The sequence below is a fragment of the Neomonachus schauinslandi genome, chromosome 8, assembly GCF_002201575.2.
Source record: "Neomonachus schauinslandi chromosome 8, ASM220157v2, whole genome shotgun sequence".
In the NCBI taxonomy this organism is placed as follows: domain Eukaryota; kingdom Metazoa; phylum Chordata; class Mammalia; order Carnivora; family Phocidae; genus Neomonachus; species Neomonachus schauinslandi.
In genome coordinates, this window is record NC_058410.1 from 81100751 (window position 1) to 81116908 (window position 16158).

A 16158-nucleotide genomic window follows, 5' to 3' on the forward strand; every position below is an offset into this window, starting at 1 on the left:
TTCTTTTCCACATTTTGGACAATATCCACACTGTTTAGAAACCTTAAGTTCCAAAAGAATAAAAAAAAAAAAAAGACTTTGGCATTTTATTTCAACATCATGGAATAAAAAGTAAGATCTCAAAATTAAGTCTCTTACTCCCCATCATCATCACCAAGGCTACCACAAAATGCTAAATACTAAATACATCATGTTACTTGGGATTTAGCATCAGGATGCTGGAAGGAATTTTTGGACCCATCTAGTCCATGTATACTACTAAATGGCTACATAAAGATTTTCTATGGCATACAGAGCATAAATAATCTTAATGGAATAAATATCTAAATCTTGAATTTCCACATATCATTCCAAAACCTGACTTGATTATGCCTCTGATGGAAAATTATCTCCTGCCAGAACTGTTCTCATAGTTAAAAAAAAGCGCTCAACTTCCATTTGAAATATTACAATGGTATACTACCCTGGAGTATAAAAACCATGAAACCAAACAAAAGGATAATTTTAAATGTTGGAAAAAATAATCAATTCTAATTATTGGTTAACAAAAACTTTTACAAGACAACTGATTTCTAAGACAGTGCTTCAAAAATATTTTAAGGAAGGCCTAATCTAGATTACAATTGTGAGATTATTAAAAATATTTTTGGTGGGGGATTAACATAAGAATAAAAAAAAAGGAAAAAAAACCTATAGAAATAAAAACTGATAAGATTAAAAAAAAATATTTTTGGTGGTAGAGCTTCCTTTGATTTGGGACATATAATTTAAGAGTTCAAGGATTGTTTTCATACTCATACACTTATTTATGTGAAAAAGGTTCTTTAGCACATATGACTGTAAGAAGGAAAAACATGAAGAGATGTTGAATCCTATCTCAATATGCAACATAATATTTATTCATGGACACAGGAATTGAGGAAAACAATCAATGTCTCTAATTAAGACACACATTTCCAATACCTTTACTTTTTATGTCAAATAATTACTTATCAAACCATAACATAGTTTTAATCAAAAGTCTACCAATAAAAACCAAAATAACTCAATCAAAAAGAAATTTTTTAAAACACTTCAAGCCTTATATCATAAGAAATAAGTGGATAAATACTTCTGGCAGTGAGATTTTAGAGATAGTAATTATTAAGTGCTATAGTATTTGGATGCTACCAGATCCATATATGAAGAAAATGAATTAACCACTCTATTTTAAAATGTTATTCCTTTTACTGTGTCAACTATAACATCCTATGTAACCATTTAAACTTGAAACAAAAAATGTTGAATGTCAACTTAAAAATACATAAGAGAATATATAGTTGTTTAAAAAAGTCTTTTAGGTGACAGAAGTCATCAAGCAGTTGTAGGAGGATTGACTTGTAAGTGGTAGTTATATATGATCACTTGTGTAAACATAAATTTCAAAATTCACTGAGCTAAATGCTTATGGTCTATACATTTCTTCTACTTAAATTTGTAACTCAAAAATACGTAGAGAAAGTCTAAAGCCCACTGTTATAGTCTTATCTCCTTGTTTTAAAGATGTGAAAACTGACAAAAATTATCTACCTTGTCCTACATGACCCACAACAAGCCGTTCTATTATACTATGTTACCTATTCAAGAATCTACCCCAGATAACAACAAAGAATGAAACCAAGCTTCAACCAAGGCAAAGGTGAACTTAGGAGAACATCAGCTCACTATCTCAGCATAGGTAGATTAAAAAAACAAACAAACAAAAAAAACATGTCTCTTTCTCTGCCAGTACATAGTTTTGTCTAGAATTCAGTTATACTACTTGTGGAGTCTAGGTCTAAGGAATTTATTTTTCTCATAGCACTTCTGATAGGGCCCTGTGTATTTAGGATGCATAGTTAGCAGGTGAACTATGCAAACAACTGGTTAGACACAAATATGGGACAGATTATCTAACTGAAATTCTAGCCTATTGTCAATAAGGGAAAGAAATAATAGTATAGTTAAACCTTAAACAACACAGGTTTGAACTGCACAGTTCACTTACATGATGACTTTTTTCTTATAAATACAGTACAGTACTATAAATATATTTTCTCTTCCTTATGATTTTCTTAACATGTTCTTTTCTCTAACTTACTTTATAGTAAGAATACAGTATATAATATAACATGCAAAATATGTGTTAACTGCCTGTGTTGTTGGTAAGGCTTCCAGTCAACACAGTAGATTATTAATAAAGTTTTGGGGGAGTTGAAAGTTATATGCAGATTTTCAACTGTTCAGGGGGTCAGTACTTCTAACTCCTGTGTTGTTGAAGGGTCAACTCTATATTTAAATGAAATAATGCAATTATTCACTAATGAACTGCAAATGGTTGGCCAGGTACCAATGCACCTAAAAGGAAAACTCATAATGAAGTAATCTCCATCTATATGCCATCCTGCAATAAAATACCTAATCGTCTAAGAAAAAGCTAAACCCCACTATTTTCATAATGAAAATGATCAAGCTGGGTACTGACTGCCTCCAATTTTTCACTGTCTGTAATAAAGATTAATAGGACATATTTCAATGAACAAAACCACATGAAAAGGTGATACTTCCACGTATTTCCTTTTATAAAATTGATATTAAACAGAAAAAGCACACACTGTTAAAATTTCTGATATTAAAATACAGAATGAAATATATTGTGAGTTATTATCATATGCCTTCCATCAGCTAAGAAACACATACCTTGGAACTATTTGCAACAATTAAAAACAAAATGCAGGTTAGCTGAACCGAATATAATATTAAATTTTTCCATGATAAAAACTAGAGATTCAGAATTTTATCAACCTAGGAATCTCAAAACTAGAATCTCAATACTGCTCAATTACTTTTAGTGAAGTGTGTCTAAAGTTGTATATTTCCATAACAATTTCATGTTAGATATAATTTCTTTTGGAAAACAAAGACTAATTAAAGTATCATTTCCCCCCCTTTTGGTAGGTAGACTTTCACAAAACAAATCAAAATCACTAATACATACTATCTGCCAGGCTTTATACATAAATAATAACCAATTATACTTAATAAGAATGAGCCTCTCTCTCACAAGAACCACTGAGACATCATTTTTAGTAAATAGCCTTAAGATGTATAATCTCATTAAATATCAAAGACTGTGTTTCCTTATAAGCAGTACAGAGCGTAGCATTTCAGAGACTACATGTGGGGGAAAAAAAACTCCACTAATCTTGTCTAAGAATTAAAAATTACACAGAGGGTGGCTAGAATCTATTCTTTATTTTCACTAAGAACAGAATAATAACAACTGGCATGGAAGTGAAAAGTAAAAGAAAAATGTATTTTGGATGTTAAAAAAATTCTGATGTTTTCAGCTTGCTTGCCTAGGGAAGGATGTTGTGTCTTGGGGGAGCTTTTGTCTTTTCTCATTCTTCTTTACCTGAATCAAGCAGTGGGCAAGGTAGTGGGGAAATGCCAGTATGGCCTAAGCCAAGCTTAGGCTGGCATGCCAGGAAAATAATCAAATAAAAAGCAACTAAAGCCAGTAAGTAAATACACTGGATATGATGGAAGTCAGGTTTCTCAGTCAGAGAAGGAAGTTACAAACATGCAAAGTGGGAAAGACTAAGATAAACACTGTGGCTTTAGACTAGAACTGGAATTATCAGTATGAATTCATGGATTTTATTTTATTATTTTTCGGGGGGCTTTTTTTTTTTTTTGCCTCAACTCAATCTCAAGGCAGCTCCAGATGAATTCATGGATTTTAACATGTACTAAATACTAACATATAGACACACATATATTTACTAGTTTTGTCCACTAAGAGGGTCTATAAACATGATACCAAATAGCAACAAGCATAACTAATGCCAAAATATCTTTCCACCACTTATAGGAACAATGGCTCCTTGGAGAAATGAATGACTCTAGAGCTGAGAGAGAGAGATACAAAGAAGTCTAGACTATCTGGTTACATCAAAAATTAAGGGAAGTACTCAGAGAATGATGTGTATGTGTGAAAAACAAAGAGGAGCCAGCTTAAAGAACTTCCCAGGGACTAAGACTGGGACAATCTGAGCATCAAAATAATAACAGTGACAGAATATAACTTTTTTGAGTAAGAATCCATGTTGTGTCAACTATACTTCAATAAAAAAAAAAAGGAATCTATACATCTGTGCTGATATAAAGGAATACATAAGTAAATATAAGATAAGGAAACCCTCTACCTTATAGTAGCTTCTCCTTAATTCATGAGCTATTGTAAGGTACTCTACCTTAAAGTAAGTAGCCTATCTTACAGTAGCTCATCTTATTAATAAATAAGAAATACCTACTAATTAACTTTACAGTGGACAAATCTAGGAAAGTACATCTTAAGATAGAAGTTACAATGTGAAAATCAACATTGTATGCAATCTGATATGATGCAATGACAAGATTACAGAATCACTTCAGAAGATTCTTGAAAAATGCATAAATCATGAAGAAACATCATACTTTCCACAATATCAAGGTGATGAAAGACATGGAAAGACTAAGGAATTATTCCAGATTAAAGAAGAGTAAAGATCATAACAATTAAATATAACACAATCCTGAACTGGATCCTGTTCTGATAAAGGACATTACTTAGGTGAAATTTGAATGGAGTTGTGGATTACACAGTAATTTTGGATCCATGTTAATTTTTAAATTTTGACAGTTGTACTCTGGTTATGCAGGAAAATGTCTCCTCTCCACCCCCCTCCCCTGCCTTTTTTAAGGAAACATGCACTAAAGTATTAAGTGATAAATGGGGATGTCTGTTACTTATACTCAAATGGTGCAGAAACACACACTTACACACACACACACATACACACACAGGGAAGTTGGAAGGAAGGCAGACGGAGAGAAAACAATATATCAAATGTGGAAAAATGGAGAATCTAATAGAAGGGTATACGGAACATCTTTTTGTTATTTCTTCAACTTTTTGTAAACTATTTTAAATTATTTCAAAATATTTCTGGTTGAGAGCTATTATTTGGAGTATGTTGCAGGAAGGCACTGATCATACATGTTCTACATTTTGGATAGTGAAAAAATGACATAATGAAGGCAGAAAAGTTTGCTTAAATAACTTTTCTAGGTCTTTTCTAGTCCTGTAAGAAAAGATCACCTAGAATTTAGTAAGTACTAAAAATAATATTGATAAAAATACCAACTGATGAGCAACAGAGAATAATTTCTCCACCCACCTCTAAATCAGTTAAACATTTTTTTGAAGCAGGAGACAGAGGAGGCGGAGACTGATATGTGCTACTGTGACGTTTCTGTGGTACTTTCCTTTTAATTTCAGACTCCAGGTGTGATTCAGACTCTTCAGTTTTCTTCATTACGCGATCTAAAGGAAGGAGGAAAAAAACCAAAAGTACTGAAATTAAATTTTATAAATTCCTCATGATCTTTGCTATAAACAACGCTAATTTATATTATCAAATTATTATGTTTTGGTTAAAATAAATTAATGTTTCACAACATATATAATAAAGAGTAACCAAAACTTGGGAGCAGGGAAAGATGGCTGAGTAAGAGGATCCTGAATTCACTTCCTCCCTTGGGCACCAAGGCAACAACTACATACAGTACAACTCACTCCGAAAATGACTTGAAGATTACCAGAACAGATCTTCCACAGTTAAAAAAAATAAAGGAAAAGGCACATTGAAAAGGGTATGAGGGCCAGAGATGCAGTCGGGAACCAAATCCCCCGCTGACGACCCAAAAGTGGGAGGGATAACACAGGTGTGGAGGTCCTCACTGAGGAGTGAAGGGATCAAGTCAGGCACCCTGACTTTGGGAATCACACCACAAAGACAAGCCACCATAACACCTGGCTTTGAAAATCAGCAGAGATTAACTCCAAGAGCTTTGAAAATCAGTAGGCTTTAACTCTGGGAAAGCTGGAGGGCTATAAGACAAAGACTCTGCTCTTAAAGGGCCAGTGCATTATATCACTTAGCACTTTGAAAAGTACCTGGGTTACACATGAAAGAGATTCATTGACTAAGTTTAGGGCATGTGTGGAAGGGACAGGATATACAGGAGGTTTCTCCAAGAATGAAAATACTGGGAAGCACCATTTTTCTTGCCCTTCTTCAGCCTAGCTGACCAGACACTTGCAGGTGCCAGTTTTTGACACTATCTATCTACCTTATTCGCACTGTTTACCCCTCCCCAGCATTTGCCTGTGGACCCACCCCCCACTCAAGCAGCCAAACCCCATGTGTGCCTCCAAAGCAACTCCCACAACATCACATCCAGTAAGCAACCCCTCAGGGACAGTGCCTCTCCTACAAGCATACTCACAGCAGCTGCAGCTGGACCACTCAGCCAGGTGTGCCAAGAGCTAACCCTACCATCAGCAAGGCCACTGCAGTCACAGCCAGGCCTCTCAGCCAGCCCTGCTCACCAGTATACCCCAAAGAAGTCATGGCTTAATCACAACAGGAAAGTGTACACACAACCTACACAGGGGATACCCCTGGAGCACCTGCTTCTAGTGACTCGGGGTGAATGCACTACCTGGCCTCATAGGATGCCTTCTATATAAGACCACTGCTTTCAAGATCAGGAGAAGTCGCTGACCTACCTAATACATAGAAACAAACACAGAGTCAGAAAAATGAGGACATACTGAGATATGTTCCAAACAAAAGGAGTAAGACAAAACCTCAGAAAAAGAACTAAATGAAATGGAGATACACAAGTTACCCAATGAAGAATTCAAAGTAATGGTCATAAGGAGGCTCACCAGACATGAAAGAAGAGTAGATGAACAAAATAACAACTCTGACATAGAGATAAAGAATTTTAAAAAGAGCCAATCAGAGCTGAATAATACAATAACCAAAATTAAAAATACATTAGAGAGAATCAACACCAGATTAGAGAATGAAGAAGAATGGATGAACAATCTGGAAGATATGTTAATGCAAAGTACCCAAGCTGAACAGCGAAAAGAAGAAAAAAATTAAAAAAAAAAAAAAAAAAGGACAGGTTAAGGATTCTGGAACAACATCAAGCCTATTAACATGCACATTATAGGGGTCCCAGAAGGAAGAAAAAGGGGCAGATAATTTAACTGAAGAAATAATGACTGAAAACTTCCCTAACTTGGGGAAGGAAACAGACATCCACGTCCGGAAGCAGAGAGAGAGAATCCCAAACAAGATGAACCCAGAGAGGTCCATACCAAAACAGATAATAAAATGTCAAAGATTAAAAATAAAGTAAGAATCTTTTTTATCTTAAAAGCAGCAAGAGAAAAGCAAATAGTTACATAAGAGGGAAACCACATAAGGCTATCATCTGATTTTTCAGCAGAAACTTTGCTGACCAGAAGGGAGTAGTATGATTATATTCAAAGTGCTGAAAGGAAAAACCCACAACCAAGAATACTTTACCAGACAAGATATGCATTCAGAATTGAAGGAGAGCTAAAGAGTTTCCCAGACAAACACAAGTTAAAGAGGTTCATCATCACTAAACTACCTTACAAGAAATGTAAAAGGGACTTCTTTTTTTAAAAAAGATTTTACTTTTATTATTTATTGAGAGAGGATGCATGAGAGAGCGAGTAGGGGGAGGGGCAGAGGGAGTGAGAGTGGTAGGCTCCTAATTGAGCAGGGAGCCCAACACAGGGCTCAATCCCAGGACCCCAGGATCAAGACCTGAGCTGAAGGCAGACGCTCAACCGACTGAGCCATCCAGGTGCCCTGGGACTATAAAAGTTGTGCACAGCAAATGAAACCATCAAAATGAAAAGGAAACCCACCGAATAGGAGAAGATATTTGCAAATGATATTATCTGATAGGGGATTAATATCCAAAATATATAAAGAACTCACACAATGCAAAAATCAAAAAGACAATCCAATTAAAAAATGGGCAGAGGATCTGAATAGACATTTTTCCAAAGACAGTCACATGAGAAGATCAATCAACATTACTAATAATCAGGCAAATGCAAATCAAAACCATAATGAGGTATCACCTCACATACCAGCCAGAATGGCTAATATCAAAAAGACAAGAAATAATTAGTGTTGATGAGGATGTGGACAAAAGGGAATCCTCACTCCCTACGAATGGGAATGTAAACTGGTTAGCCCCTATGGAAAAGAGTATGGAGGTTCTTCAAAAAAGTTAAAAAGTAGAAATACCATAGGATCCAGTAATTATACTACTGGGTTTACACTACTGGGTATTTATCCAAAGAATTAAAAAACAAACAAACAAAAAAACTAATTTGAAATGATTTACCTACCCCTATGTTTACACACACACACACACACACACAGAGGAATGTTACCCTTAAAAAAAAATGAAATTTTGCCATTTGTGACAACATGGACCTAGAGGGTATTATGCTAAGCAAAATAATTTATGTGTGGAATCTAAAAAATCAATCAAACAAACAAAAAGCAGAAACAGATCCATAAATACAGAGAACAAACTGATGGTGGCCAAGAGCGGGGAGGGGTGGGCAAAACAAGTAAAAAGGACTAGGAGATACAGGCTTCCAGTTATGGAATGACTAGTCACAAGGATAAAAGGCACAGCATAGGGAATACAGGCAATGACACTGTAATTGTGTTGTATGGTGACAGATGTTAGCTACACTTGTGATGAGCACAGTGTAATTTATGGAGTTGTGGAATCACTATGTTGTACAACTGAAACTAATGTGATATTTTATGTCAACCATACTTCAATAAAAATAATATTAATAAAAGAATAACCAGAACTCTAAGTTGTAGCCCTGCAGTCATGTCCTGAGCTCTAGTCTACTTTTCATTCCTCACCAGGATCTCTACACACACTGGGGACCACTTTTGTCAAGTGTACCAATATTCTCTTCAGGTTATTCTGTGTTACTAAGGCAGCAGAAGCACTTTTCACACTAAATCAATCAATCAACTGAATCAATTGATCTCCTTCTCTCTCTCACTCTCACACACACACACACACACACTTTTTTCTAAGTTAGTTAACTCTTCTTAGATTAATAATGAAAGGAGCTCCTGAATGGTTCTGTCAGTTAAGCATCCAACTCTTAGTTTTGGCTCAAGTCATGATCTCAGGGTCGTTGAGATCGAGCCCTGTGACAAGCTCTCCCTCTAAAATAAAAAAAAAAATTAGTGGGGCGCCTGGGTGGCTCAGATGGTTAAGCATCTGCTTTCGGCTCAGGTCATGATCCCAGGGTCCTGGGATCGAGCCCCACATCGGGCTCTGGCTCAGTGGGGAGCCTGCTTCTCCTTCTCCCTCTGCCTCTCTCCCTGCTCATGCTCTCTCTCTATCTCTGTGTCTCAAATGAATAAATAAAATCTTTAAAAAAAAAAAATTAGTAACGAGAAAAAATTTTAATTCAAACACTGGCTACAACTGTTTAGATGAAGGAAACTAAAGTAATATGCAGCTTAATGGTTTTTTATGTTCAAGAAATACAAAAAGATTTTCCTCATTATTTTTCAATGTAAGTTTAATAATTTTCATTAAGGATATAATTAGAATTTTTAAGTGAAAAACAAAAACAGGACAGTATTTATTACAATCTGATTTTATCAGCAAAGATTTAAGTAAGCAAGAAAATAATACACGTTTCTAAAACATAAGTTAATGAATCTACAAATCAAAATGTTCTACCTGCATAATCCCAAATTTGTTAAATACTTCCGTATTCCTATCTTCAATATCCTCCTTTTAATTTTTTAAATAAGGAGATTATATGCACATAGAAATCAACATTATGTAATATTTCTGAGTTTGATATACAATATTGTGTTAAGAAGCCTATATAATTATTCTTGCTATTATAAACACACAGAGTTGCACTAAGTGAATTCTACCTTCTCAGCCTTTGGCAGTTCAAACACCTTTACTTTCCTGGACATCAAAGCTGAAATCTGAATAATAGTTGACTTCTCCTTGTGCCTCCTTCCTCTTATTCAAGGAATTCTACTAACAGCTCTTAAATTCATTTCTTCCTCTCCAAAACCACTGCCACTACATTTCAGATGCTTACCTCTTGCCTAAATTGATTTTCCTCACTCTAAATGAGCTTGGTTCAAATCCTTCCCCACTACTGCCAAAGTGATCTAGCAAAAAAACGACTATCATTCTAATGCTTAAAATCTCTCAAAGATTCTAGTAGCTAAGGAAAAAATTCAGAACCGCAGCTTTTCACAAAGCAAGTTTGTGTTGATGTTTCAGTCTTCCAAACAAACTGCACCTCAAAGAGATGCATTTTTCCAGACTGTTTTTCCTTCCACCCTCTTACATATATTGCTGTTCTCTTCACAAGTAAAGCCCTCCCTATTTACCTAAGTAAAGTCAAACCATTCTTTGTTAAGAAGCTGCGTCTGCCTCACACTAAGCATGCATAAGCAATATTTGGAGCTTCCACAGCATTTTATCTGTACTTTTTTTTTGTTTTTTAAGATTTTATTTATTTATTTGACAGAGAGAGACAGTGAGAGAGGGAACACAAGCAGGGGGAGTGGGAGACGGAGAAGCAGGCCTCCCGCGGAGCAGGGAGCCCGATGCGGGGCTTGATCCCAGAACCCTGGGATCATGACCTGAGCCGAAGGCAGACGCTTAACGACTGAGCCACCCAGGCGCCCCTTTATCTGTACTTCAATTAGCACCTCATTTTATTTTACTATTATTTGTACTGATCGGTTTCATCCCATTATACTGTCAGCTCTGAAAGAGCAGAAATCATGTTTCAGCCATGTGTTCTCCCAGTGTCTAGAAACTGCACAAGCTAAGGGCTCGAAAAATGTTTACTGGATTAATGAATCACATTACAAAAGATACAACTATATCACTTTAAAAAGATGAAATTACATGGGTGGAAGAAATGCTGTTACTATGTCATCTCTAAAAATGCCTTAACTTTGCCACACAGAGATACTGATTCACTCGCAGATCTAGAAACATAAGGACTTAGCCTCCAGACAAAGAGAGGAACTGAAAGCTTCTCCCAGCAACTAACACCTGAAGTTACAGAGAAGCTACTCTAGTCCAGAGCATCCAAGTTTTAGTTATTATTCCTACGAAGATTAAATTACTTTGTTAGACTCAGACATAAAAAGCAGTTTCTATGCAATGAGTATTAAAGAGGGATAAGAAGAAAACAAAATGTTCACCCAAGACCACATACGAGGAACACCAAGATTAGGATATTTCTTGTTGGATTTTCTAGCTCAACATCTTTTTATTTTTTTAATTTTATTTTTTAAAAGGTTTTATTTATTGGGGCGCCTGGGTGGCTCAGTTGTTAAGCATCTGCCTTTGGCTCAGGTCATGATCCTGGGGTTCTGGGATCGAGCCCCGCATCAGGCTCCCTGCTCCGCGGGAAGCCTGCTTCTCCCTCTCCCACTCCCCACTGCTTGTGTTACCTCTCTCGCTGTGTCTGTCTCTGTCAAATAAATAAATAAAAATCTTAAAAAAAAAAAAGATTTTATTTATTTATTTATTTGAGAGAGAATAAGCACGGGGGGGGGGAAACAGCAGCAGAGGGACAAGCAGGCCCCCCACTGAGCAAGGAGCCCAATGTGGGGCTCAATCCCAGGACCCTGGAATCATGACCTGAGCCAAAGGCAGATGCTTAACAGCTGAGCCACCCAGGCGCCCCTATGTATTTGCTTTTAAATTATTTTTACAGTCTTTCAAAAGAGAAAGACAAACCAAATCAAGTTAGTTTTCTCCATCATGTAGCTGCCAGCACGACTGATTTTCAATGTAAAATAAAACTAAAGTCATGTATTACGTTCTTGTTACAACCTCCTTAAAAAAAATCACTTTTGGCCATGCTAAGTAAGTGATAAACAGGCAAAGGCTACAACAGGCAGACATGAATAAAAGAAGAAATTCAAATGATCATTGTAATGCCTCACCAATAATGAAGGAAATGTGGAAAAACAAATACTATTTCCCTATCAAACTAGCAATGCCTAAATGAATGATAATAACTAATGTTGCTGAGGAGCAAGAGAGAACAGGCATACTCAAATACTCTTTTTGGGATACTGACATATCCTTTTAAAGAAGGCCATTTGGCAGTAACGTATCAAAAGCCTTTAAAATGTATAACCTTTATCCCTATAACTTTATTACTAGGGATTTAATCTAAGGAAATAATAGATCCAATAAGATGTGTATCCTAGATTATTAATCATAATATATATACTATCAAACCACTGAAAACAACCTAAATTATGGTACATAAATATAGTGGTCACTATTCATTAAAAAGTAATTACAGAGACTTGGATATATTAACTTGTAAAGAAGTCCACCATAAGTAAACGCATCCATTTGATTCTTAAACTTCTTTTGATTGTGTTTTCAGTGCTGGTTTTCCTCTGTTATTCCAACATCTTATAATTAGAGTATAGAAACCAGATTAATATCATAACAAAGTCAAAAAGCAATATATACAGACTGTTCTGTACGTATATATAACATGAATGCTTTAATAAAATGAACGTATATGCATAGAAAAAGCCTGGGAAGTTATATATTAAGATGTTAATGGAAGATATACAGATTGGTTAAGAATAAGGGCATATTTTTCTTCTGCACACGGGTTAAGTAGTGTAAATTAGTGACTTAAGTTGTAATCATAATGTAATTACATTAAGAATATAATTAAATGTTCAATGTCTATTAATTCTCTTTGACAAGGATACAAAGAACAGGTACAGAAAAAAAATGAGATCTTAATTTATAGTTATATAGTTGTTTTCTTTATGTTTAGAAAAAATACAAAAAGAACACCAAACAAATGAAGCAACAGAATATGTGATCTGACCAAAAATTATACTCAATTGTTCACAAGCTTTCATTTTATCCCAGAAAGCTGCTTATCAATGCACTAAGTGCTGACATATGACTATAATTTATCAAAATTCATTCTGAAAGTATCTCTTAAATGCAAAACAAAGGGGAAAAATAAGTAATTGAGAAAATCACCTTAGGTGTTAAGAACAAAAAAAACCCAGTGATTTCTTTTTAGGAGAAAATTATTCCAGGTGCTATGCCAGCAACTACTATTTCTGGAGTTTGAACTCCCAATGTTTTAAAAAAAAAAATCTCCAAAGGAAATCCTAAAATAAGATAGCAGGAGGGGAAGAATGAAGGGGGAGAAATCGGAGGGGGAGACGAACCATGAGAGACGATGGACTCCGAAAAACAAACTGAGGGTTCTGGGGGGGGGGGGGATGGGTTAGTCTGGTGATGGGTATTAAAGAGGGCACGTATTGCATGGAGCACTGGGTGTTATACACAAACAACGAATCATGGAACACTACATCATAAACTAATGATGTAATGTATGGTGATTAACATACCAATAAAAAAATTGGAAAAAAATTGGAAAAAAAATGCAATCTTTACACAACAATATATGCATTATTATAACATTGTTATTCATCCTATCCTCAAGTATACATGTACTTACCCAACACAAAAGCTACAAAGTTTATGAGTTAAATATACCAAGTGTATATTATCTGAGTCCAAAACTATAAATAATCGAATATTATTGAGAGAAGGTATAGCTTTTCCCTACATAAGAATTTCCATTAATAAATATCTTTAAAAGAAATGAAAAAAATAGAAAATTACCATTAGATAAACACCAAGTAGTAATAGTTACCAGCAAGATCCACCAATGGATGCTACAATGAGTGGGTGAAACCTTAAGGAAAAACAGGGTGTTTATATAGTCTCAGAGTATCTTCACTCAAGATCTTTATTAAAAACTAGGGAAAAAAATTTTTTTTATAGTGGAGAAACCCAGCAGAAACTACCTAACTCCAAGAGATGGTGGTAAATGTAAACAGACATCAACATCACCTCTGATGTGATGTGTTTTAAAGACAGGAAGTTTTGCCAAAAATGCATAGCCTCAATCTAATCATAAGACACTATCGTGTAGGGGCACCTGGGTGGCTCAGTCGGTTAAGCGGCTGCTTTCGGCTCCGGTCATGATCCCAGGGTCCTGGGATCGAGCCCCACGTCGGGCTCCCTGCTCAGTGGAGAGTCTGCTTCTCCCTCTCCCTCTGCCTGCCTCTCTGCCTACTTGTGCTCTCTATCTCTCTGTCAAATAAATAAAAAAAATCTTTAAAAAAAAAAAAAAAAGACACTATCGTGTAAACTCAAACTGAGAGGCATTCTACAAAGTAACTGATCATTACTCTTCAAAACTGTCAGAGAAACTTAGGAGACATGACAAATAATGTAGTATGAGATCCCAAACTGGATTTTAGAGGAGAAATTGAGTATTAGTGAAAAACTGGTGAAATAGCTTAGTTAAGAATGTTATACCAATGCCAATTTTCTTATTGATAAATATACTACTGTGACTAAGATGTTACAATAGGGGACAGTAGGTAAAGAGTAAATGGGTACTCTGTACTATTTTTACAATTTTTCTCTAAGTCAAAATGATTTCAAAATTTAAAAAAATTAAAGATTATTCTTACCTACTTAATGAATGCTGTCAAATTTTAAAAATTATTTCTAACAAACCTGGGGCTGACTTGTACCTAAAACCATTCAGAATGGGCCAAATCCCTTAGCTCACCAAAATACTTTTGTGCAATGAGAATGATAATACCTATTATGCAGTTCTTCTCTGAGGATTAGAAATAACTTTCTTTCTGGTCTAGCAAGAAAATAGTAAAGCACAGTGGTAACGAGCATGGGCTTTGGTATCAAATAGGCCTAGATTGCAATACCAGCTCCATGTCTGTGAGCAAGTTGTATAATCCCGCTGTGCTTCAGTTTCCTCTGTACACAATGTAGGTAAAGTTAAATTTAGCTTAAAGGATCTTAGATAATGAATTAGGATAAAAGCAAATAATGAATATAAGGCATTTGACTCAGCATCCAGTACAGAGTTCAAAAAAGATTTAAGGTATAACAGAATGAATGTTGAAGTGGGTAGTTATTATTAATAAACAATGAGCATATCCATATAGTGCCACGTATAATAATTCACATTCATAACTGCAAAGTTATTAAGAAAGGATAAAGTTTGGAATATTCTTATCATAAAATAGGGATATGTTCAACATACGAATAAAACATTTCCACTCGAGTAGCAAAGAGTTTAGGTGCTTTAAAAAACAAACTCTTAGCTATCAGGAAAACCCAGCTGTTTAAATTAATTAGATTTTGGATAAGAACTGTGGTTTAAGCAAGAAAAGGCCCGGGACAAACAAGATAGACACACAGATTAAGAATCACTATTCTAGATAATAAAAATCAATTTGATGGTGACACATTTTCCATAAATACTATTTGCCTTTATTTTTGCACTAATTATCAGTATATTAAAAGATTATTTCAATGAAAATCAAAATTTCCACCCACAACTATTTTCCAATATCTATTATTAACACAATTGTATCAGGTATGGTCTCTTTTAAATTCAGTGGCTGCCTAATATATCCTAAATTTTAGGATCATAACCATTTAAAACAAAACCACATCATACAAGATTATAATACAGTTCAATAAAACACAATTTTGAAGCTATAACCCATCTACAGTTAATGCATGGATCCTGAATTTAATGAAAATACTAATTAAAAAAAGATTTCACACTGTAATTGTGCAACTATTCCCTGATAATTTCAGGTCACAGTTAAGATTTCAAATCAGTTATAAAAAATGCTTTTCTACATATATCTATTATACTTGGGAATATTCTAAAACCAGTGTCACATCTCTACTTTTACCTTTCATACAACTATTCAAAACCTTTCACAGGTGTTAACAAGTAAAACTGTACACTTACCAACACCTTGAGGCCGACTCAACCTTACAGAATTATTTTCAAATTTTTGGACATGAGGTGGGTATTCTTTCCTAAAAAAGGAAATTTATATAGATTTAACAGAAAAAATATTTTCAAAAGAAAAGGCTGAGGGAATACCTACAATATGTTTATTAAAAGCAAACCATAGCTTCTTTGCCATATAAAAAAGTGATACTATAAAATAATGAAACTATATATACAAATATAGTAAAGCTTAATACATTGTAAGGTCCCTAAGAAAAGTGACTACCTTTTATTTGGACTGTTAATCTATCAAAGCC

At 34.9% G+C, this 16158-nt stretch overlaps 1 protein-coding gene across 1 annotated transcript in view; it reads right to left on the reverse strand.

The window, feature by feature from the left end:
* SENP6 (SUMO specific peptidase 6) overlaps positions 1 to 16158 on the reverse strand; it is a 115490-nt gene that overhangs the window by 46641 nt on the left and 52691 nt on the right. Inside the window, exons 7-8 of the mRNA XM_021693054.2 lie at positions 15857 to 15927; positions 5241 to 5386 (exon numbers count right to left, since the gene is read on the reverse strand). Of these exons, the coding sequence (XP_021548729.1) occupies positions 5241 to 5386; positions 15857 to 15927 (217 nt within the window). The remainder of the gene's footprint in view (positions 1 to 5240; positions 5387 to 15856; positions 15928 to 16158) is intronic.